The sequence below is a fragment of the Phaenicophaeus curvirostris genome, chromosome 27, assembly GCF_032191515.1.
Source record: "Phaenicophaeus curvirostris isolate KB17595 chromosome 27, BPBGC_Pcur_1.0, whole genome shotgun sequence".
Taxonomy (NCBI): Eukaryota; Metazoa; Chordata; class Aves; order Cuculiformes; family Cuculidae; genus Phaenicophaeus; species Phaenicophaeus curvirostris.
In genome coordinates this window covers 5,142,355-5,166,299 of record NC_091418.1, presented here as the reverse complement: position 1 = coordinate 5,166,299, position 23,945 = coordinate 5,142,355, and the positions used below count along the sequence as shown (strand labels likewise).

At 48.1% G+C, this 23,945-nt stretch overlaps 2 protein-coding genes across 4 annotated transcripts in view; both read left to right on the top strand.

Moving 5' to 3' along the window:
• AAK1 (AP2 associated kinase 1) overlaps positions 1–6,406 on the top strand; it is a 90,830-nt gene extending 84,424 nt beyond the window's left edge. For 2 of the 3 annotated variants that reach the window (XM_069877710.1, XM_069877709.1), the window contains one exon: positions 359–6,406. In XM_069877710.1, the coding sequence (XP_069733811.1) occupies positions 359–1,500 (1,142 nt within the window). In that variant the 3' untranslated portion in view covers positions 1,501–6,406. The remainder of the gene's footprint in view (positions 1–358) is intronic. The other variant, XM_069877715.1, reaches the window with a different exon arrangement.
• A 3,346-nt stretch (positions 6,407–9,752) lies between these two features.
• NFU1 (NFU1 iron-sulfur cluster scaffold) lies at positions 9,753–23,015 on the top strand. The gene is made up of 8 exons (XM_069877741.1): positions 9,753–9,833; positions 12,770–12,876; positions 13,938–14,073; positions 16,910–16,976; positions 17,692–17,806; positions 18,595–18,658; positions 21,763–21,937; positions 22,690–23,015. Exons 1-8 carry the CDS (start codon positions 9,787–9,789, stop codon positions 22,735–22,737), a joined length of 759 nt encoding a protein of 252 aa, XP_069733842.1. The 5' UTR covers positions 9,753–9,786; the 3' UTR covers positions 22,738–23,015.
• The last annotated feature ends 930 nt before the right edge of the window (positions 23,016–23,945 follow it).

Below are 23,945 nucleotides of genomic sequence, written 5' to 3'. Positions count from 1 at the left end.
TGAGGACCTCTCTGACAGTGGTCGTCATCATGAGTGGCAGAGAAAACCTTGTGGAATGGTGCTGAGAGCGTGCTCATTCGTGTGTCAAACATCTTCCATTGCTCTCTGAGAAGTGGTACTCATGGTGTCCCTGAGCTGTGCGGCAGCGCCGAGCTGTGTGTGAGTTTGTGTGTCGTGAATATCTTCCCTGGCATTTTTATTTTCTTTGATTTGCCCTCCCTCTCCTTCCCATTTCCATGTGTGATGGTGGTTCAGATCTGACCGGCATGACACTCCTTGTGTAATAAGTACCTTTCATTCTTATTTGGAACGGAGGAGATGGAACTTGTCGAGTAACACTCTTCTCTTGTGTTTTTAGGTCTGCAGAGGGATCCAGCCCTGTTCCCAGCTGTAGCCCTTGAGCTCTGTAAAGGACCTTCTGGCAGTGATGGCCTCGCTTTGTACAAAGGTCAGTCTGAGATACCGGAGGTGAAAACACAGCGCAACTCCGAGTCGGACTACTTAATGAGAGATGGTCCTTCAAGCAACAGCTCCTTCTACAGCAGCGAAGGAGAGGGGACAGACCACGAAGGGGATATTTTGGATTGCAGTGGCTCCAGGCCTTTGCTGATGGATTCAGAAGACGAGGAGGAAGCCAGCAAGTTGTGCACAGGGTTCCTGCAGTCTGTGCCCAGGGAAAGACATGAGGCCTCCAAAGAAGATCCCCACTCCCAGTCTTCCCAGGCCAGAGCAGGAGAGACGCTGTTCCCTGCCTTCCTGTTGCACACTGGGGAGGTTTTTAACGAACCGGATGTTTTTGCCACAGCTCCTTTCCGAAGCTCGAGAAAAGTGCCTGATGAGGTGGATGTCTTTACCAAAGCTCCTTTTATCTCCAAGGGCCACGTGGCTCTTAGGCATCCGGAAGAAGCGGATGTATTTCTGAGAGCCCCTTTCACTAAAAAGAAAAGCATGGAAGAGTTGACTTCCCATAGTACGTCTAAGGAACCGTTCAGACCATCCATTTTCCAAAGTCAAGGAAGCGATGTCCAACACAGAGCTAACCCGATGTTCCCAAGCCTGGATTTGGCCTCAGTGAGATCTCCATATCCCTCTGCCAGGTTTACTCCGCCAAGCAACCTTCATCCCTCTTCCGTAAGAGCCGGGGAGACCCAGGAAAACATCCCCTCTAAGGGTGCGCTGCCAGAGCAGGGTGGTGCACCCAGTGAGAGGAACCAAGGAGGACACGCGCAGCCCCAGGAGGCCGTGCTGGGCTCCGTGGTTAACAAGCCTTTCCGTCCACAATCCTTGTCGAAGTATTCCCGTCACTACAGCCCAGAAGATGGGCAGGGCCTGGAAGCCAAGCCCATAGCTGCTTACAAAGTGGTTTCTCAGACCAACAGACAGGCGATAGCAGGATCTGTCTCTGTTGCCCCTCTGTCTTCCAGGACTACGGAGATGGCCGGCGGGGATCCATTTGCTTCTGCACCCTTTCCTTCCAAAGCAGGAAAGCAAAAGCCTTAATCTGCTGTGAGCTGGGAGGTGTGCTTCCCGCAGGACCACCTCTCCCAGGACCTTGAACCTCGTAGTTGAAATGAATGACGTAGCAATATATATATATGCAATAATTATTATTTTTTGGTCAGAACTCTATTTGCAGTGATCCATAGGGGAACCATTTTAAGTTATGTTAGTTCGTCTAAACGGCTGGCTCTCAGGATCTTCATATACTTTTCAGTTGTTTCTTACCCTCCTCTCACTGTCTTCCCCTCCCATTTATTTTTTAGATGCTTTTTCAAATGAGAAATATTCTGTGTTTTCTGGTCCTGGCTGGGGAAATGCATTATAAGACAAGTGAAAACGTATATTAATTACAGAGTAAGTCAAGCGGGACTTGCTAGTGCTCTGGGAAGGAAGTGATTTTGCAGGTTAAAGGGTTATTGTGGCTTCTTTTCATGGGGACTTGCTGAAGGGAGCAAGGTGGTTGTTCCTGCTGCGTGGCAGCGATGCAGCCCTGGCAGCCGTGGCTCCACGCGAGTCTGTCGTGTGTGGTCGTGAGTCATGTGCACACGAAGTGAGAGTCGCGCCAGTGGGTCCCAACATGTTTGTGCGGCACTGAGGTGAGCAGCCCCCAGGTATCGGGTGGGCAGCGTTTCTTTGCTTGCTGTGGAAGCGTTTGTGCCTGTGCTGGAGCCTGGAGGAACCGGAGAAAGGACTCACGGTGCCACCAGTCGCTTGTTGTGCAAACTCTGAGATGCACAAACTTCAGCAAAGCAAATCTGCCAGGCTGCTCCTGCTGTGGCTCTGCGGCTTTCAGGTCAGCACGCGCGTCCCTGTCTGGTTTATGCCAAAGCGTAGGACCCAGAAATTTGCTTACAGTGTTATGAAGGAGAGAGACGTGTATTTTCACAGTATTAAAAATAACACCGTATGGAAAAACTTATTAAGCAAACAAGTCAGTAGATGTCCTGCTCCCCGTACCTTGTTCGGTGTGATCGGCGCTGGCTGCCAGCTGGTCAGACTGGTGTGTGCTAGCGGAGAGCTTGACTCTGCCTTTTGCTTTCTAGTTGATTAAGGATGAGTCTAAACAAAATCTGTTCACCCTCTTTTGGTAACGTTTGCTCTACTTCCAAAATATTCTGCTTTCTACCGTGTTCCCAAAGAGAAAGACAACCTCTTACTCATTGTTCAGCTGCTGGTGCAGTGAATCCCAGCGTGGTGTTTAGGTGAAAAATCACTGGGTAGAATCTAAGCAGACTTTGCTTCCTTCTCTTTTCAGTGATATAAGACAAAGTGAAACCTCCCATCTTTATTTTGCAAACTGCCTGGTTGTGTAAGTTGTCTTGGATCTGCTATTTCTTCCCCACAAAGGCAACTCAACAGTGTGGACGGGCTTTCAAAATACTCAGCTGTAGGGGCAATATCTAGTTTTCAGCTCCTGGCTGGTGATGAATCTTTGCAGTGCTGTGATCCTTCCTTCTAGCAGTTGCTTGTGCTCCCAGGAAAAAAATTGTGGTAGTTTTATTTTTAAGGACTTGACACGGATGGAAGAAACATCTCCATTGACTCCAGTGGCATCTGGCTAAGTCTCCTAAAAGCCTCACAGTGACTGTTTCCCCGGGGCATTCGGCCACTGTCATGGGAGCTGGAGCCCTGTGCTGAGGGTAAAGGACACATTTTGCATTTGAGGGTCTCCCGTGAGTGACTCTGAGGTCTTTGTGTGTTTGCAGGGGAGCTGCTGGAGCAGCGGGTAGGTTGATCAGGACCAGTCGATGTAGAGCAGGTTCCTCCCCAGCTCACTTTGTGATGTGTTTGTAGTTGGAGAGAGAGCTCTGTGAATACTGCCACACCGAGAGAGGGCAGGGTCAGCCGTAGCTCCTCAAAGCTTGCTGGAGTCACACCCGGGAGAGCTGCTGCAGCCAAAAAAAGATTTCAGCCTAATTTTGCAGGGAAAAAGCCTGCCTCCACCTCCAGTACATAGCTTTGTCCGATGTCCAAATAATAAGCATTAAATGGATATTAAAGAGGCACGTGAAGGGTGCTTAAACAGAGCAGAGGGTTGCACAGCCCAGGGCTGACTCGCTGCTGGCTGTTAAGCCCAGCAGTGTAAGGGAAGGATGGATAGAAAGACCTTGAGGAGTGGGAGCTGAGTAGCAAAGCACCTGTGAATAGGAGTTACCAACTGCTCTGGGTTTCCTTTCCCCTCTAATATATCTCCAGTTGCAAGAGAAAAGCCAATTGTTCTGGACGTGCTCAGCGTCGGGATTGCCTGGAAGGGGATGGGTGAAGCTCAGGCTGAGGTCTTGAAGCCCTGGGGTGGGGAGAGAGAATATTTGAAAGCGATGGGGCTGCGTTGGCTTGCAAACAGGGACTTGCCGAGGCCGGGTTGTGTTGTGTGGGGCTGGGAGCTGCCTGCCCTGCTGCGCTCAGGGTCAGCAATGTTGGTGCACGCTGGCGGTTTAGGGTTTTTCCGTCCTCCATCCCCATCTTGAAAACAGCAGCACTGTAAAGAGATTGCTGGGTTTCCCTTGTGTTTCTTCAGCATTGAGTTTTCTGTTTAGATATATACATGAAGGTGCTTGGTTTTGCTTTGAATATGTGCCCCTCTCCCTCAAGTCGGTTGTTGCTGGACTGGACCAGTGAGAGATGCTGAGAATGACCGCGATGGCAAACTGTGAATTCCAGGGACACCCAGGAGACTGAGCGTGAGGGCCCAGACTGGTGTCCACGCAGCTCGTTCGTGGCTGTGGCTGCAGCCAGGAGGCTGAACTTGACCTCGAGCCATTAAATTCACCATGGAAGCTGCTGGAAGGGAGGGCAGGTCTTGGCAGTGGAGGGATGTGTCTGGAACAGGGAAGGTGCTTCACTGCAACAAGCAGTTACCGCATATAAATCACATGTGGGTCCAAGGCAGCACCTCTGCTCGCTGGGTTCAGGTTTCCTACATTTTACTTGCAAATTTGCTTTTGGATAATTCTGTGAAACTTCTTTCAGTGCTGCTGGGTTAGCGTTAACCTGTTCCCCTCCATGCCTGGAGCAGAGCTCCTTGCCTCTCCAGTGTGTCCGTGTCGGTGAGGCAGAGCTGAGCTGTGTGCGGTTCAGACCTTGCCATCCCGCACTGCCGGCCAAGGGAGAAAGGGAGAACGCACCAAGGCGCTGCGAGGCATGTGGGCATCTTTACAGCCCTGGTCCAGGTCAGGCTGCGTTCCCAGCTGGCATTTTGGCAGCTTTTATTTTCTTCAAGCACTTTATGCAAAGAGCAAGGTAACCGTGCCCTGGCACCTAATGGTCCTGCCAGCGTACAGCCAGCACTTAGATGGGTTTCAGTCTTTTGGGGAGTGGGGGCAGCTTGTTTGAATCTCTGCACGTGCCCTGTGCAGTAATGGGACTCTTGGTTACAGTCAGAAAACTAAATTTCGATGCCAGTTAGTCCGACATCCTTCTCATTTCCAGCCTGTGTTCCTCCTAATCCTGCACTGCCAGTATGAGGAATTGTTAAGTGGAAGTTTCATTTCCATGGTCTCTGAAGCTCACCTTTTTCAATGAATGGGGAAGAGTAATGGTAATTGTTTTCTTTGCCACGCAACGAGTGATCTTTATCAAATAAGAGCTCTATGGCCTCAAAATGCAGCATTTTGAAGTCAGTTTTCTGAACAGAACCATGGGTTTCATCTCTATTTAAAACTGTAGTAAATTCTGTTACTTGCCTGGGGTCCTCGTGCACAGCCCTGTGACAATCTTAGATTCATGCTGGGAGAGGGACTGGTTCTTATGCATTGCCAACTTCAGCTTGAACGCATTTAAGGTCTCTCTTCAAAGTGATTAACCAGAGTTTCTGCATGCAAAAAAGAAAAGCAGTTGGCGTGGCTTGGCTCTCTGTGCCTCACTACCATGCTGTTTGTGCAGCGCACGTACCAGGACCAGCTGCCCTGGTGTTAACTTGTGCTTTGCGCTGCCTGCTGCAGTGTTTTTGGGACTCTCCCCTACCTCCCCTCCCTCCCAGCCAGCGCAGCCCCAGTTGTACGTGGCAATAAGTTTACAATCTTTGTGTCTTGAAGACAGCACACACTCAATCTCTAATTCACACTATGCATGAGGCACCCAGGTGATAGGAAGCGCTAACAGCAAACCCGTGTAAGCAATCCCAGCGCATCTTCAGTGGAATTCAGCAAGGCTGAACGAGATCTGCTCAGCTGCTGAACTCTCAATCACTCCAAAGTGGTAAACGGTTACTTTAACTCAGCTTCCACCAAAGACTCTTGTGTTAGGGAGTTGAATGTTTGTGGGTGTTTTGGGTTTTTTTTCTCATGGTGTTAAATCAATGCCTTTCAGTGCACCAAAAGACTGCAAAGCGCTTTTTCCGTAGTGTCTTGAGAGTGAAATCATGTTCTGAAACACATTCCTGAAACCTGGTCAGCTATGTTAGTGTTTCTAAAAATAAGCCACGGCCTGTAGTTTCCGTTGTAAGTGGGGTGGATACTGTCACACAGGTCTGGAAATACTCCACCTCGAAGTTCGAGGGATAATAGCGATCCAGCGTTCTCCGATCGCTCCCCTCCAAACGGAGAGAGATTTGTCGCAGGGGTGGGGAGGGCAGGGAGCTCCCTTGTGGGATGCAGCTGGTAATGCAACACTACATGCCGAGTCCTTGTTTCTGTGTGGAGTGGGAAGCCAGAGCTGGAATGTCCGTGGTCTCCGCTAACTGTGACAAATAATCTGTGACTTGCGTCCTAAAAGCAGTGTTTGGTTTGCACCACACTGTTATCGGGGTAATTCTTGGTGATCTTGGAAGTACCTCTGGCTTGTGGATTGCATGGAGTCCGGTTTTGCACTCCGGGTGTGATCAGCCGTGTTTGCAGTCGTCATTACGAGGAAATGTCTGAGCTGTAAACTTGCGTACAATTCATTAAAACTGTATCTGATTACAACACACCTTCTCTGCTGTGGTTCCTCTACCCCTCCCCGTGGGCGACTGGCTGCACAGAATCTGGGGTTTCATGAGTTCTTCCTACCGAGCTCGGTGTGTCCCTGCTATTTTTTCTGGCAGTTGTAAGTCAAGCAGAACCTTCCTGCCATGAGCAGTGACGGTAAGTGGGAGATATTCCAGTTTAATGAAGAGAAACCTTCATTCCTAGGGCGATGCTACAGCCAAAGGCAGCACAGAGGTGTTGAGCCCTCCCTGCAACCCCAGGAGCTGCTGCTGCAAGGCAGGACGTGCAGAATGAACCCATATCCCAAGAGGATCCATCATATGTGAGCGCGATGGGCTGTGCCTGCGTGCTGCTGGGGGAGCACTGCGATATCAACAAATACAGAACGGCCCAGGGCAAACGTGCTTTCTCTGCGCAGATGGGTGTGAGGTACAATGGATCCAGTGAGGAATGGCCTCTTCTCCCCAGTGACAGGGGACAGGACGAGAGGGAATGGCCTCAGGCTCCACCAGGGGAGGGTCAGGCTGGACATCAGGAAAAAATATTTCAGGGAAAGGGTCATTGGGCCCTGGCAGAGGCTGCCCAGGGAGGGGGTTGAGTCCCCTTCCCTGGAGGGGTTTAAGGGACGGGTGGATGAGGTGCTAAGGAACGTGGTTTAGTGATTGATGGGAATGGTTGGACTCGATGATCCAGTGGGTCCTTTCCAACCTAGTGATTCTATGATTCTACGAATGGCCAGAATGAACAGTGGGAAGTTTGTTTAAAGAACTTTCTTGGCTTTTTAAGTTGTATTAGCTGCTTCTTACTCAGAATTAACTATGACTAGCGTAATGTGACTTTCTGGTCCAAACTTTACAGGAATATAATCAGACTAAGGGGGAAAGGCAGCCACTGCCCAGATATGAACAGGAGGCTCTTCATTTTGCTGAAACTGCAAACGTGACTCCTTCTTCCTCGTTCCTTGTGCTACAGCCCCGAATGGCAGTGGCCACCATCTGCAAAATCAAGGCATATTCCCTGACATATCATAGAATCATGGAATGGTTTGTGTTGGAAGGGACCTCAAAGCCCAGCCAGTTCCACCCCCTGCCATGGGCAGGGACACCTCCCACTGGATTAGGGTGATCCAAGCCCCATCCAACTTGGCCTGGAACACCCCCAAGGATGGGGCAGCCACCACTGCTCTGGGCAACCTGGGCCAGGGCCTCCCCACCCTCACAGCAAAACATTTCTTCGTAAGATCTCATCTCAATCTCCCCTCTTGCAGCTTCAAGCTGTTCCCCTCCTCCTATCCCTGCCCTCCCTGATCAAGAGCCCCTCCACAGCTTTCCTGGAGCCCCTTTCCTTACTGGAACCTGCTCGAAGGTCTCCTCAGAGCCTTCTCTAGGTTGAACAACCCCAAATCTCGCAGCCTGTCCCCATACAGGATCTGCGCCAGCCCTCAGATCATTCTCAAGCTATCTTGTGACTAAACAAAACCAATCGCCTCTAACTTGTTCTGCAGCCCCATCTCTGGGTTATGGGCTAAATTTCTTGATGGCTTGTGAGACCTGGGGTGGGGAGGAGGAGGCTTTTTATGTTTCGCTGGGCTCTATGGTGACCCCTGGTCTGGAGAGGCTGGTTGGGGTGTGGTGACCCCCATGCTGCTCCTTCCAGAGGGAGATAAATCCATGCTGGCAGCAGAAACAGGGACAGCGTAGCCTGCACCAGAATGGAGAAAGTACGTATTTAAAATCCAGTGCTACCCTTGGGGGGTGCTCCTTTGGCTTCAAAGAGGCAGGGGAAGAATTGCTGTATTTTATATATTCTGGGGAGACCTTAGAGCAGCCTTCCCATACGGAAAAGGGCTACAGAGAGGGATACGAAGAGGCTGGACCGATGGCCTGAGGCCAATGGCATGAGGTTTAACAAGGCCAAATGCAGAGTCCCGCACTTGGGACACAACCCCATGCAGTGCTCCAGGCTTGGGGAAGAGCCACTGGAGGCTGCCCAGCAGAAAAGGACCTGGGAGCGTGGGTTGACAGTGGCTGAATATGAGCCAGCAGTGACCCAGGTGGCCAAGAAGACAAATAGCACCTGGCTTGGATCAGCCATGGTGTGGCCAGCAGGAGCAGGGCAGGGATCATCCCCCTGTGCTCGGTGCTGGTGAGGCCACACCTCGAATTCTGAGTTCAGGTTTGGGCCCCTCTCTATAAGAAGGACATTGAGGGGCTGGAGCACATCTAGAGAAGGGAATGGAGCTGGGGAAGGGGCTGGAGAACAGGGGTTCTGGGAGAGGCTGAGGGACCTAGGGGTGTTTAGCCTGGAAGAGGCTGAGGGGAGACCTCATTGCTCTCTGCAGCTTCTGAAAGGAGGTTGTGGTGAGGTGGGTGCTGGGCTCTGCTCCCAACTAACAAGGGATGGGATGAGAGGGAATGGCCTCAAGTTGCACCAAGGGAGGTTTAGGGTGGATATTGGGAAAAAAAATGTCACTGAGAGTTCTCAGGCATCAGAACAGCTCCCCAGGGAGGTGGTGGAGTCCCAGTCCCTGGAGGGGTTTAAAAGATGGTTAGATGAGGTGCTCAGGGATGGCTTAGTAGTGGACAGGTACAGTTGGGCTTCATAGGCTTCATCACAGAATGGGTTGGGTTGGAAGGAGCCTCAAAGCCCATCCAGTTCCAACCTCCTGCCATGGGCAGGGACACCTCCCACTGGATCAGGGGCTCCAAGCCCCATCCAACCTGGCCTTGAACACCTCCAGGGATGGGGCAGCCACCACTGCTCTGGGCAACCTGTTCCAGGGCCTCCCCACCCTTAATGTGAAGAAATTCTTCCTCATGTCCAGCCTAAATCTGCCCCTCTCCAGTTCATACCCATTGTCCCTCATCCCATCACCACAAGCCTTTGTAAACAGTCTCTCCCCAGCTTTTTGTAGCCCCTTCAGGTACTGGAAGGGCGCTATAAGGTCTCAAAGGTCTTTTCCAACCAAACGATTCTCTGATCCAGGAAAGCTGGGGAGGGTCTCTTGATCAGGGAGTGCAAGGACAGGATGAGGGAAACGGCTTTAAGCTGGAAGAGGGGAGACTGAGATGGGATCTTGGGAAGAAATGTTTTGCTGTGAGGGTGGGGAGGCCCTGGCCCAGGTTGCCCAGAGCAGTGGTGGCTGCCCCATCCCTGGAGGGGTTCAAGGCCAGGTTGGATGGGGCTTGGAGCCCCTGATCCAGTGGGAGGTGTCCCTCCCCGTGGCCGGGGTGGCCGTGAGGCCCCGCCCCACTCAACCCCTCCCTGTGCCCTGGGGGCGCCAAGATGGCGGCGGGGCGGGAGGAGGGGGCGGGGCCTGCGCGGGCCCCCGCGAGCGCCAAGATGGCGGCGGGGCAGGGGCGGGGCCGCGGGCGCCAAGATGGCGGCGGCGCGGTGGCTGCGGGCGGCGGCGGGGCCGGGCGGGCGGTAGGTGTGACCGCGGGGGGCTCGGCACCGCCCGGAGAGGGGCAATTCCCTCCCCACAGGGCTCAGGACCTAGCGATGTTATTTCCGCTCTTTTGTGGTGCCGGTAACCGGTAGAGGGGCGACAAGGGGGTGTGTGAGGGAGCGCAGCGGAAGGGCCGGGTTTGTAGTTCCATGGATCGCATCGTATGGAGGACGGGGGGAACCTCGCCTCCTGCCCCTCTGCGAGCGGAGCCGAGCCACGGGGTATCTGAGAACCCTGGAGTGGGGTGGAAGGGACCTCAAAGCCCAGCCAGCTCCACCCCTGCCATGGGCAGGGACACCTCCCACTGGATCAGGGGCTCCAAGCCCCATCCAACCTGGCCTTGAACCCCTCCAGGGATGGGGCAGCCACAGCTTCCTTGGGCAATCTGTTCCAGTGCTTGCCTGCTATCATCGTGAAGAAATTCCTCCTCATTTCCAGTCTAAATTCGCCCCTCTCCAGTTTACACCCATTGCCCCTCGTCTCATCACTTCAAGACTTCGTGAACAGTCCCTCCCCAGCTTTCCTGCAGCTCCTTTCACACACTGGAAGGTCTCTCTAAGGTCTCAGGGCCTTCTCCAGGCTCAACAACCCCAACTCTCTCAGCCTGTCCTCCTATGGGAGGGGCTCCAGCCCTCGGATCATCCTTGTAGCCTCTGCTGGATTCGTTCCAACAGCCCCATCTCCTTCTTATGTTGGGAATTCCACATCTGGACACAGGGTCCGTGTGGGGTCTCAGGAGAGCAGAACAGAAGGGCAGAACGCCCTCCCTCACGCTGTCCTTTTGTGTGTTGGTTCCTCGGAGCTTTTCTCCTGTTACTGTGTTTGAGGAACCTGGCCTGAGAGCTAATGTTCCACTCCATTCCAATTGCTGACACCCCTAGAGAAGAACAGCCCCTGTGGGTGTAATTTATGGAGTTCACTTGCTTCTCCATGACAGGGACGAGAGAAGCCAGACAATGAACCATAGAATGGTTTGGGTTGGAAGGGACCTCAAAGCCCATGCAGTTCCACCTCCTGCCATGGGCAGGGACACCTCCCACTGGATCAGGGGCTCCAAGCCCCATCCAACCTGGCCTTGAACCCCTCCAGGGATGTGGCAGCCACTGTTTCCCTGGGCAACCTGTTCTCTAGGGCCTCCCCACCCTCATCATGAAGAATTTCTTCCTAATGGCCAATCTAAATCTTCCCCCTTCCATTTTAAAGCCATTTCTCCACTTCCTATCACTCTGTGCCCTTGTAAAAAGTCCCCGTCCAGCTTTCTTGCATGCCCCCGGATCCTCTGTACGCAGTGTTTGTCTGTGACAGGAGGTGGGTTTGTTCCCTTTCGGGCTTCCCCTTTGCTCTGCACCCAGCATCAAGTGGGCAGCGAGGATTGGCTCCAGCACTCTGCCTTGATTTTTCTCTTAATGTTTTTTTTTTAACCCCCCTCTAGATCTCCCAACTCTTAATTCCGTCTGAGCAGGGGGCTTCACCCTTGTTCCATGGCCAGGGTGACAGGGCCTCTTTAAACTCGCCTGGTTTCATTCTGGAGCGATACACTGAGGTGGGCAGGGTGGAGATACAGCTCGGCATGTGCAGCTGAGGGAGTTTTTATCTTTTATCCAAGTGCTGTCCTGGTATTTTTTTCTCGTAAGAATGTTTTATGTAAGAGTAGACCTTGTGTCACCTTTTAGCCTGTCCTGGATCTTCTAGGAGAGCCTTGTGCTTGAGCAGCTACACAACAGCCCCGTGCAGCTCCAGGCTTGGGGAAGAGCGGCTGCAAAGCTGCCTGGTTGAGAAGGACCTGGGGGTGTTGGTTGACAGCAGCTGAAGATGAGCCAGCAGTGGCCCAGGTGGCCAAGAAGGCCAGCAGCACCTGGCTTGGATCAGAAACAGCGTGGCCAGTAGGAGCAGGGAAGTGATTCTACCCCTGTATTTGGCAGTAGTGAGGTCACACCTTGAATCCTGGGTTCATTTTTGAGCCTCTCTCTATAAGAAGGACATTGAGGGGCTGGAGCACATCCAGAGAAGGGAACGGAGCTGGGGAAGAGTCTTATGTAGAGCGGTTGAGGAAACTGGAGTTGTTTAATCTAGAAAGGGAGGCTGAGGGGAGACCTTATCGATGTCTATAACTGCCTGAAAGGAATTTGTTACAGTGTGGGTGTTGGTCTCTTCCCCAAGTGAACCATGGTAGGATGAGAGGAAATGGACTCAAGCTGCACCAGGGGAGGTTCAGGCTGGACATGAGGAAAAATTTCTTCACTGAAATGGTTCTCGGGCACTGGCAGAAGCTGTCCAGGGAAGTGGTGGAGTCCCCATCACTGGAGATGTTTAAAAGATAGGTAGATGCAGTGCTCAGGAATGGTTCAGTGGACAGGTATGGTTGGGCTTGATGATCTCAAAGGTCTTTTCCCACCTAACGATTCTATAATTGTATACACCCCCAGAGCAATGGAGTCACTTCTTTACTTGGTTTAGCCTCAGGTCTTTGGGGTTTGATCCATCTCAGCTATCTGTGATCTTCTGTTCATTCCAAACCTGGTTTCCAGGGGTTCCCTACTGAAGGGAAGGCCAAAGGCTCCTGTAGGGTGATTTCTGCTCTCCTCTTTCAGGTCAGTGAGGTGATTTGTCTGTTCTCAGTAATGTGAAGGAGTCTGCATTAGTTTTTTAGGAGTTTAACCTTGAAGAGTTGTGTGCGTTTTGCTACGAAATGAGAGGGAGAACTGAAAAGCAGGAAAAACTAGAGGATGTTTTGAGATCTCGTCTCTGAGCTTGCTGTTTTCCCTGAGGTTTAGGGCAGGTGAGCATCTGGCTGAGTTGTGAGGTTGCTAGAAGCATGAGGAATACCCTGTTACTCCTTCTGTGGCCTGTGGGGGGCATGGAAACTTGTATTGCGGAACTTGTTAGTAATTGTTAGCAAACCTTTTTTCTCCAGGTTCTGTCGTATGATGTTAAAAGATCATAATGTGACAACTCAACAGCCTTTCCACCACCTTGTGCCAAAGAAACCACTTTTTCCACCTGCAGTGTGGTGTAACACAGGTAAATACTGGTGAGAAACGGACAGCGGAGTGCATTGTGAGGTTTCATGTCTTGTTGGAATCGTGAAAGCCTGTTGTTCTTTCTGAAATCTGAGTGTGATGACATTTCCTGGGCAGTTTTACCTGAAGGGCTCAATGTTTGTCTGCCGTTGTGTTATTCGGTGCACAGGGAGAGTTAAGAAGAAGAGAATTAGAAGACATGAGACTGTCTTCAGCTCCAGAGGAATGTCAGGCAGATGTAGACATGTCTACAGGAAAATCCACTATTGAATGCGCACCGTTAAATGTAGAGTATTCAATTTTAGTCAAGATCAGGCTTTTTTACACTCTTCCAGTGAAAGACAGACCCACGCTGCCCAAGGAACTTTAATAAAAATGTACCTTTTAAACATATTTACTAGGGAATTGTAAATAATTTTATTTTGGATTGTTTGATTGGTTCAGTTTCTGAGGATGAGTGATAGTTTACAGTAGTTTTCCACTCTGTGGGAAAGGTGATAAGCAGGATGTGGTTCGCTGTAACTGCTGCTATGCTTGGTTTTCTTTTTTTATAGTGCTAAAAAATTAAATAAACCCCAAACCCCATAACTTGAGCGTATCTTTAAGAGAAGGTTGGTGAAACAGCTTCTGCCTTGGGCAGGAAGCGATGATGGAAGAGGGAGTTCATAGCGTTTGAGGATCATAAAATAAAAACCCTAAACCCCAGCAGAGAAATGGAGGGGGCCTCTCTTGGCCTGCAGTGGAAAGCAAGGATGTTCCTGGCCTCAGGGAATTCGATCCTGTTGCAGATGGATGCTTTTTAGTAAATAACAATGAGCAACAGAAGCAAAGACAAGGTTCCTTTTATCATCTGTGAGATAACATGGTGGTTATCAGTCTTCAGGTCAGGCTGGATGCTTTCATGGGACCTGTTCCACTGTGGGTTTGAGGTGTCATTGCCCACGGGCTGCTGTTGAGATCGCCCTGGTCTTGGCTTGCTCAGCAATCCAGATCCTTTGCGTTTGCTTAAACTTGGTTTGATTACATTATTTTTCTTTTTTCTTTTTTTTTTATAATTTCCAGTAAGAGGCATGTTTATTCAAACCCAGGACACACCGAATCCAAACAGTTTGAAGTTTATTCCGGGGAAGGAGGTGCTGGAATCGAGGACTATGGAGTTTTCCACCCCAGCTGCAGCATTTTGCTCACCTTTAGCAAGGTATTGTTAAACACATCATGGTTTGCTGGGAGGGGACCAGTATGGGCTGTGTGATTACAACTGGGTTTTTTAAGCAGAGCTGCTGGTAGCCGCTTCTCCTTATACTCAGGAGTGGCTTGGCTGGATTGAAGATTTTAATGCTGCTTTACCTGCGTGTGGAAGTAAAGCTGGGTAGATTGTTGTTATTAATATAGTCCTTCTGTGTGTCTGTACTCCCCATGGCTGTATCATAGCAGAATGCATCACGGTCTAATTTATACAACTGGATTGATTGGTATTATAAATCGATATTCTTGAACAGTTGCTGCATCACCAGCGAGACGTCTGGCCCTGATTTTGCAAAATCATTTCCATCAGAACACTCTTAATTCACTTGGAAATGATGCAGCTTTTCAGAATTGGGAAAGAGATAGCATAAGGAAGTAAATAGTCCCCAAATACGATGAATTAAATGGAGTAGCTTGCTTGCGTTGGCAGATATCGGTGCTCACCAAAACTTCAAAGCCAACAGATTTTCCCTTCGCAAAAGGTTTATTTGTTTCAGCCATAGGGAAACCCGTTTTGGTCAGTTCTTTCACGCAGGATCTATAACACAACTTGGGAGTTGCAGCTTTCAGTACCAAAGTGCATAAGAATCACTGAGCAGATAATCAGTTTGCATCGTTTTGGTACAGCAGGGTTTTGGAGCACTGTCACAAGTCCCTGGGAGTATTTGGAAGTGTTCATTTTTGCATGTTTGTCACTGCTCTCATTACCTCTGGAGAGAAACTGCACGTGCTGGGTGGGTGGAAGAGCCTCACTTTGAGGGGGAGACCCAGAAATGCTGCCGTAGGTTTCCCCCAGAGGTACCACTTTACGTCATCGTTGTATAATGTGCAGACGTAGGAGCTGTTCCACGTGACAGTCTCCACAGGAGGGGTTCTCAAACACACAGCTCTGACGTTGCCAGAGATCTCCTGCAGAGCTGTTTGAGAGCAAACAGGATCTTTACAAGGAAACTTCCGTGACTTGAAGTAATAAATACAAAGCCAAAGGCTTTTGAGGACATCAGAACGTGTTGGCGAGTGCTGCAGCTGTAGGATTATGCCAAAGCACATCAGGCTGTAGAATGCAGTCAACTGTCAAAGTGACTTTTTACCTGCAAACAGACATTTCCCGAGAGCAGACGTGTGATAGGACGTGTACCGTGGCGAAACAGCTTGGTTTATGTGTGTGAGCAGGCTGGTGGAAAATATTGTCTGCTATATATCGTTAAACCCGAGCTTATGGGTTTCTAACTGGAATAGTCATTTATTTTAAAAGGGAATATTCATTTTCCAAAGAAGCAATAGAGCCTTTTGGAAGGGGATGGAGGGGGGAAGAACTTGAACTATTTATGTGATCTCATATAGTTTGGTGCACTTGTATAATTTCATTATTTAAGTAACTTCAAAATCCAGTTGGTTTTGTGATGCCCAGCACACGCATAACTGGGGAATATGGGTGTTGTGAAATCTGTCATTTTCCATCGTACATGCGTTGGTGGTAACATTTCCAGTCCCTCCATTCAGTGCATTTCTGATGTTTTCCAGTCTTTCAGGAGGATACCTTTTTTTTAATTTTATTTTTTTATATTCTTAGAATCATAGAATAGTTTGAGTTGGAGGGGACCTCAAAGCCCATCCAGTCCCACCCCGGCCATGGGCAGGGACACCTCCCACTGGATCAGGGGCTCCAAGCCCCATCCAAGCTGGCCTTGAACCCCTCCAGGGATGGGGCAGCCACCACTGCTCTGGGCAACCTGGGCCAGGGCCTCCCCACCCTCATGGTGAAGAAATTCTTGTTATGTCCAATCTAAATCTGCCCCTTTCCAGTTTATACCCATTGTCCCTTGTCGTGTCACTACAAGCCTTTGTAAACAGTCTCTCCCCAGCTTTCTCTAAGGTCTCCTCGCAACCTTCTCTTCTCCAGGCTGAACAACCCCAACTCTCTCAGCCTGTCCTCACATGGGAGGAGCTCCAGCCCTTATTTTCCTTAATTACAAATCACTTTGATAGTATTGTGCTGTATTTGCTTCCATGGCTCCCTGCTTTTAATGACATTATTATTATTATTATTGTTGTTATTTGTTATCATTAATTTATTCTGTTGGTGAATTTGTTGGGGTTTAGTTAGTGTTTGTGGAAATTGCTCTTTATATTCTCTTTATCATACTTAACATATTTTCAGAAATGAGCAGTTCCCTATCATACGAGTTCCTCTATTGTTTTGGGTGTGTGCTAATCTCCCACCTGGTTGTTGGAACCATCTCAAGCAGTTTAGTGTTGGTCTTAAGTTTTCACTAAATGCTCAGATTTTTCATGTGCCGCACAGCGGCTGTAAGTGCTGACGATTGCTCACAACGGGAGGTGATGTGTTAAAGCTTTGAGGACTGCTTGGCCCTAATCCTTTTATTTCATGGCAGCAGGCTGAAGGCAGTTTTTATTGACTTTAATCTAAGGAACGTGCCTTTTGTTTGCACTAGCCCTACCTGAAACAACAGGAACCTCCTGGTTTGGATGCTGAGCCTTTTTATATACAGAATACAATTTTTCCTCCAAAGAACAACTGGAGAGAGAGAGAGAATCTCTTTCACACATCTTGTGGAAAAGTCCTGCTCAATTTTACTACATGTGCTGCTTTGCAGCAGGATCTCCTGGCTCTTCCCAAGTTGTGGGAACGGCGAGTTCCTCTTAATGGTTCTGGTTTTAGTGCTTATTTTTCTTCAGAAATGTATTCTAGACATATTTTGCTGTGACAGCCTAAATAAATCTTTAGGAGTTTGCATGAAATGTGTTCATTTTTGTTTTCTTAACAGACAGTTATTCAAAATTGAAGGAGTTAAAAGTGTTTTCTTTGGACCAGACTTCATCACAATCACCAAGGTAAGTGGAACGACAGTTCAAATGGACCTAGAGGTGAGCTGAGGTTCAAGTATCTCATAAATGGCCATAGAGGAGATCAGGTACTGGGGCAATTTTTGCAAGCGGTGTAAAGGGTCATCTAGCACTGGAACGGCTGCCCAGGGAGGTGGTTGAGTCCCCATCCCTGGAGGTATTTAGAAGACAGGTAGACAAGATACTCAAGGACATTGATAGGAATGGTTGGACTCGATGATCCGATGGGTCTTTTCCAACCTGGTGATTCTATGATTCTGTGGTTTAGTGGCAGATAGGAATGGTTGGACACGATGATCTAAGAGGTCTTTTCCAAGAGCACAGGCCAGTTCAGTGAATGATAATTTGGCTCAAAATGAAATGGAATCAAACACTCTGGAGTGTGCAATAGTTTGGTAAAACCATGTGCCAAATGGCGTACTTGGGAGACTTTCTTTTCCACCTCTTTTTAGCTAATGTTTTAATAGCACTTGGCTTGCAAACAAGGAAACCTTTCTGTTGACTGTTATAAATTGAGTCTGATGGAACATTTTTGGCAAAGCTGAACTTGTCAAAAGTATGGAATCAAACCTCTCCATCAAACATGAGAGCCTACTATATTTTTAACATAAGAAGAATTTCCGGGTGACGTTATTATCCTTAATATAATCAGTATAAAATACTCTGGATTTATTCGTGTGTTTTCCCCTTCTGGTTCTCATAGGAGAGCGAAGACCTGGACTGGAACTTACTGAAACCAGATATTTATGCAACTATAATGGATTTCTTTGCCTCTGGCTTACCTGTAGTTACTGATGAGGCACCTCGGACAGATACAGGTAAATCAAACTCTTCAGGAGGAGGACAGCATCTGCCTTGCGTTTAGTTTTATGGGACATCGAGAGGACCCTCTGCAGTCAGCAGTGGCCCAAGTGGCCAAGAAGGCCAACAACAACTTGGCTTGTATCAGAAATGGTGTGGCCAGCAGGTCCAGGGGAGTGGTTCTTCCCCTGTGCTCTGCACTGGTGAGGCCACACCTTGAATCCTGGGTTTGGTTTTGGGACCCTAACTCTAAGAAAGATGCTGAGGTCCTGGGCTGCATTCAGAGAAGAGCGACAGAGCTGGTGAAGGGGCTGGAGAACAAGGATTACGAGGAGCAGCTGAGGGACCTGGGGCTGTTTAGCCTAGAGAAGAGGAGGCTGAGGGGAGACCTCATTGCTCTCTATAACTCCCTGAAAGGAGGTTGTGGAGAGGAGGGAGCTGGGCTCTTCTCCCAAGTGACGGGGGACAGGACGAGAGGGAATGGCCTCAAACTCCGCCGGGGGAGGTTCAAGCTGGACATTAGGAAAAAGTATTTCACGGCAAAGATGATTGGGCACTGTCAGAGGCTGCCCAGGGAGGGGGTTGTGTCACCTTCCCTGGAGGGGTTTAAGGGACGGGTGGACGAGGTGCTGAGGGACATGGTTTAGTGATTGATAGGAATGATTGGACTTGATGATCCGGTGGGTCTTTTCCAACCTGGTGATTCTATGAATCTATGATTCATTCTGCCACCATGGATACACAATGGGAGTAACCCAATCAGAATTCTCCCCATGTTCTGATTTACCCGTTTTTCTTTCCCAAGCTGCGTCAGAAGAGGATGATGAAGTTGTACTGATGATTAAAGAACTGCTGGATACAAGAATAAGGTAAATGGGAGCACTACTGCTCGATGGAGCGAGTTGGGGTCTGAGTCTCTGTAGGCAACAGTACCCTGCGAGGGGCACAGCTGGCCAGAGTTGAGCCTGCTGTTTTCTCTAATGGCAAACTCGCTATCTACTTTTCCTGTTTAAGCAAAGTGTGTGCTGAACAGGGTCCTTATTGCGGAGGGATTTATTAGGGTCTTGCCCTCCACAGTGCATTTAAACAGGTCTGTTGGGTTTAACTTGGGTGGGTTGATGTAATGGGAGTGTCCCTGCCCATCGCAGGGGGTGGAACTGGATGATCTTAAGGTCCTTTCCAACCCAAGCTGTTCTGTGGTTTCTAAACAGGGAAAACAACGCCACCTTTGCTTTTACAGTAACTTTTTCCCCCTCTCTTGTATTAATCTCTGTCTTAACTGTGCTCGTCCTTCCCTTCCAAATATTTCAAAGTAGTTTATACTCTTATCATACTCTAACGGAAAATTTACTGGTGCATTTCCCTCGCTGTCTTAACTCCAGTGGATTTTTCCTCATATTCTGTTGCAGTTTTATTGATATTTTAACACAGCTTGAATTTAGAAACTGGTAGTGACTAATGAAGTCTCGGGAGTGCTTATGGATTATGCTGTTTACCTGAAGTATATTTTTGTGCTCATTAATTGCCTTCCAAGATGAACAGAAATTAATAAGCAACTTGACATTTTAGATGCAGAGGAAAATGTCTGATGTGTTTCTGAAGCTGTGATATCTGATGGCTCCCCAGTGACAGGAACCAGAAACTTGTGTGTGGGTCAAAATCATAGAATTCATATAATTTTTTCCAGAACTTATGGTAACTTTGGGCTTTTTAATTTTGTTTTTAGATGTTCCATTTAAAAATGATACTTTAAAATACTAGTCTGGTTGTCTCCCAGGTGACACATGGTGCTGGTTAATTTTCCTGAAAGGAAATAAGGAGAAAAGCAGAAATGAGCTGGAAAGTTTTTCCCAAAGTTATTTACTGAATGGGAAGTGTGTAACTCAGTGTAGTGTTGAATACAGCCACGGTAGAAAGTAACGTTCTGAGTCCTGGAGGCCCTGCTTTTGCTCATTGAGGCTCCCTCTGGCATGTCAGTCCTTGCTTCCCCAGTTCTGTACTACCAAACCATCAGCGTGAAGAGCCCAAACTCTCAAACACTACGTGAGATCAAATTTCACTTATTAAAACAAGAAATGATTAGTAGCAATTAGCAAGTCAACAGTAACAGCTTTAAAGGCAATGTGTCTGATCAGATGATCTGATGGGTCTTTTCCAACCTGTTGATTCTATGATTACTACAAGAGAATAAATGTAATAGTTAAGAAAGATACATCATCAGTTGCCTTATCATCCTCATCCTCCAGATCCTGGGGAGCCCCTGTTGCAGCAAGGATTTGGGAGAGCCTTCCTGTGACAATTGGGGGTCCCACACAGTGCATCCCCTCGTAGGTGACGGCTCCAGGGTCACTGCAAGAGGGTCCAGGTCTTATATTGCTAAATAAACAATTTACATCATTCTAAAACACGTGAAATCTCTGGTCTCAGCTGCCCCAAATCTCTGGTCTCAGCTGCCCCATTGCCACCCCCTCCCACCCTTGGAGCTTTGGCCAGAGCTCAAGAAAGGAGATAAAGGAAACAGCCTGATATCTCTTATCTTTGACCTAAGGGGCCTGTTGACGTGCAGCATTCCAGCATAGTACTTCTCCTTTCACGGGGTTCAGGCTTGTGCTGATTGGTCAGCCAGGGCGTTTCTGGCTCAGGGATTGTTGCTTTCTTTTCCCCCTGCTGGAGAAGCTACAATTAAGGTGGCACAGCCCAGTTCTACTGATGATGCAGCTATGATGCATCTTCTCACACTCTGTAGTAAAAATAGCACAGCACAATTCCACCGAGAACAGCAGCATGAGGAGTTACAGATTAAACAGTGCATGTAGCAACGCGATATGGATCATTCACAGTTTTAGGCCTGTTGATCAGACACTGACACTTCGAACGGGCACAGAATTTCTGCCCAAATGTCTAGTTTCCCCCACCTTTTTCTTTCTTTCTTTCATTCCCTTCCTCCTGTACCCTTGGGTGAACGGAGAAGCTTTTATCGAGGATACTGGCAGTGATATATCTTGCTCCATTTTATAGCAGGGTAGTTTACAGGAGCTATATACAAACCAAGGGTGGTACGCACAAAGCATTTGTTGTTTAGTCGATCAAAAATATGTGCAAAGAAGTTGTGAGAAGGTGCAGGATTGAGGGAATGTAGATCTGAAAGCTCCTGTATCATGTTAAGTAAAGTTAATTTCCAATAAGAAAAGTAGAATTTTTCATCATGTTCTTTGGCTTCCTGGAATGGAAGGAAGGAATTTGCTACAGTGAGTTGTTAATAAATGTGTTGGAATCATAGATTATTCTCTTAGGAGTGTAGTTCTCAAAAGGGTTATTTTGGAAATCAGTATAAAGAGCTTCTGTTAGAGTAACTCGATGGGTTTAGCTTGGTCTGGAGAATGTTGCTATGGGGACACAGTGACAATAATGGGCATTTGCTGCTTGCAGAGGCGACCAGGCTGCAGAAACATTAATGGTACAGGGATGCAATCTTATCAGAGGCTGGGTTCTTCACCCTTTTGCAGGACCGAGCTTTCACATAGCGAGATGTTTGTTCTGTCCTCTGTAAACTATGAGGAACCGTGTATTTATGTCAACACTTAAGGGCTTCTTATCACTGTCCCTGGTCAGGTAACAAACACACATGCCTGTTCTGTGTGGTGCATCACTGAGGCAATCCTCGTTAGTGTCTCAAGGCAAACCAGCGTTTCTTTGCAAGCTCTGCTCTAAGGTGCTTACCCTTGCCCCTAGAATTCCAACAATTCCTTCCTGCGCTGCTGCATTCACTGCACGTATGTTTTGCATGTTGCCTTATGGAAAAATAGTAACCATAAATGTAAGTGAGTCCAGCAAAGTGTGGAAATTTGAACCAGGTAGTTGTAGAGAAACTGTATTGTGACAGCTCTTCATGTGTATTAAATTGAGCTTAGCTAAAGATTTTTGGAAGGAAATCAGCTGTACTTGCTTTAAATTGAATATCGTGTTCCATCAGGCCGACAGTGCAAGAAGATGGTGGTGATGTTATTTATAAAGGCTTTGAGGATGGGATTGTGCAGCTGAAGTTGCAGGGATCGTGTACCAGCTGTCCCAGTTCCGTCATCACCCTGAAGAATGGGATACAGAACATGCTCCAGTTCTACATCCCTGAAGTAGAAGGCGTGGAACAGGTGAGTTGGTGAGAGATAATACCTATTTGAAATGGGAAAGAAGGTCTTTGTCCCTTTCCAGCATGGACGGGTTGGCAGTTGAAGCAAAAGTTCAGGATACAGAGGTGCAGTTTTTCCAAGTTAGAAGCTGTAGTGTAGCAAAAGATACTGAATTCCACAAAGTCCTGCACAACCCTGGGCACCAACATGCACTGGGGGCCTCCTGGCTGGCAAGCAGCTTTGCAGAAAAGCCCTGGTGGATGCCAAGTGGAAGTGGAGCCAGCAATGTGCTGGCAAAGGCGGCTGATGATGCCCCGGGCGGCGTTAAGGGGTGTGTTGCCAGCAGGCTGCATGCAGTGAGCGCTTGCTGCACTCTCCCATCCACTCGCGTGCCTCTTGCACTGAGGAGCCCAGAACTGGATGCTCTGTGCCTGCCAGTTGTGCTTTGGTGACTTTGTGTGATCATAAGGGACATGCTTTTGTCCCCTAAACTGCTGATGGTTTTGCTATCTCTTTAAAAATCTGATACGCCTTAGTGGTTGTTCTAGTGGCCTTTGTAATAACTCAACCAGCTCCTCGTATTTCAGCCACATTTCCACCTGGCATTTTTGATTGACAGTTTTCTGTATCTTTTTCACGTGCCTGTTGTGCTGCAGAGGAACTGCTGTTCGCCCTCGGACCAGCAAGGAGTTCATGTAGTAAATTCTCTAGGCAGTCCTACAGGGCTGAGACTTTAAACTGTTTACCTAAGCTACTTCTGGATTTGATTTCAGGTCGTTGATGATGATGATGACGTGGAGAAAGAAGCAAATTCTACTTGAGCTCGCGTCATCTGTGGCCAAATAAATTTTTATCTCCTGGTGTCTGTAAACTCTCTTTGTGCTGAGGAACAACCAGATTTGCCTTTCTTTTCAGAAAAATAGTTGCACTGTGAAAATGTGTCATCAGTTGAAGCAGTTTGTCCACTAATTTATTAAATGCCCTGTATTCAAAAAAAAGAATGTTTTCGCTCTACTTTGTACTATGTCTTAAGAAAGAAACGGTGCGCTTTAAACATGGGGAGCTGTCTCTGTTTTCTCTCATAAAAAAAAAATTCAAGACAAAAAAAAAAAAGAGTAGGCAGAAGAAAAGTTGCCTGACTATTTTTTGGTGCAATAGAAATATTAAATGTTTATTCCCCCAAACCTCCTTACGGGGCTTGCAGGGCCGTGTGCCCTTGCTCTCTCACTGGGAAATTCAAGAATTGTAATTTTATCGAGCTTTATTAAAAAGCTTTTGATTCATAACAGGTTTTTTATGTGAAAAATAACCTCTAGCTTCATCTGTTTATTTTAGGGGAAGTAATATTGCTATCATTAGTGGAAAAGTTACCTACTTGCTCGCTACCGCTGTGCAACCAAGAGCAACAGAAACCAGAAATGGGAGTTATTTGTTATAAAAAGACATATCTTATAAAATACAATCATAGAATAGTTTGAGTTGAAAGGGACCTTAAAGATCATCCAGTTCCAACCCCCCTGCCTTGGGCAGGGACACCTCCCACTAGATAAATAAATGTTAGGAGGAGATGATCCTTATCAGCTCTAGGAAGTGGAGAGACTAATTAGAGTATTTAGAAGTAAAATTGTTCAGTCACTATTAGTGGTCTGTTTAAACTTGCAAAGGATGATTTCTCGATGTAATACTCCCAACATCAAGAGGAATGTGCGGTGCTAAAGGGCACCAGTTGCATTTGTAGGATCACACAGAAAATGAACATGTTTACATGTGCCGTATCCTGTTTCTTCCTTCCGCGGTGCCAGCGAGTGCAGCGTGTGCGTAACCTGCCTGCGCCGGCTCAGCAAGGGAGGACGTGGCAGAGCAGAACGCGTTCCAGCATTAGGCAATATAGGAAGAGAAATATTTATTCTTCTGCAATGGAAGAATATAAACCGGGCTTTGCAAATACCTCTGTTTACTTGGGCGTGGAGGAGTCGGTTTCTTCTTGGCGTTTGGCTTTAGCAAGTGGCTTTGCTAACAGAAGTGTTGC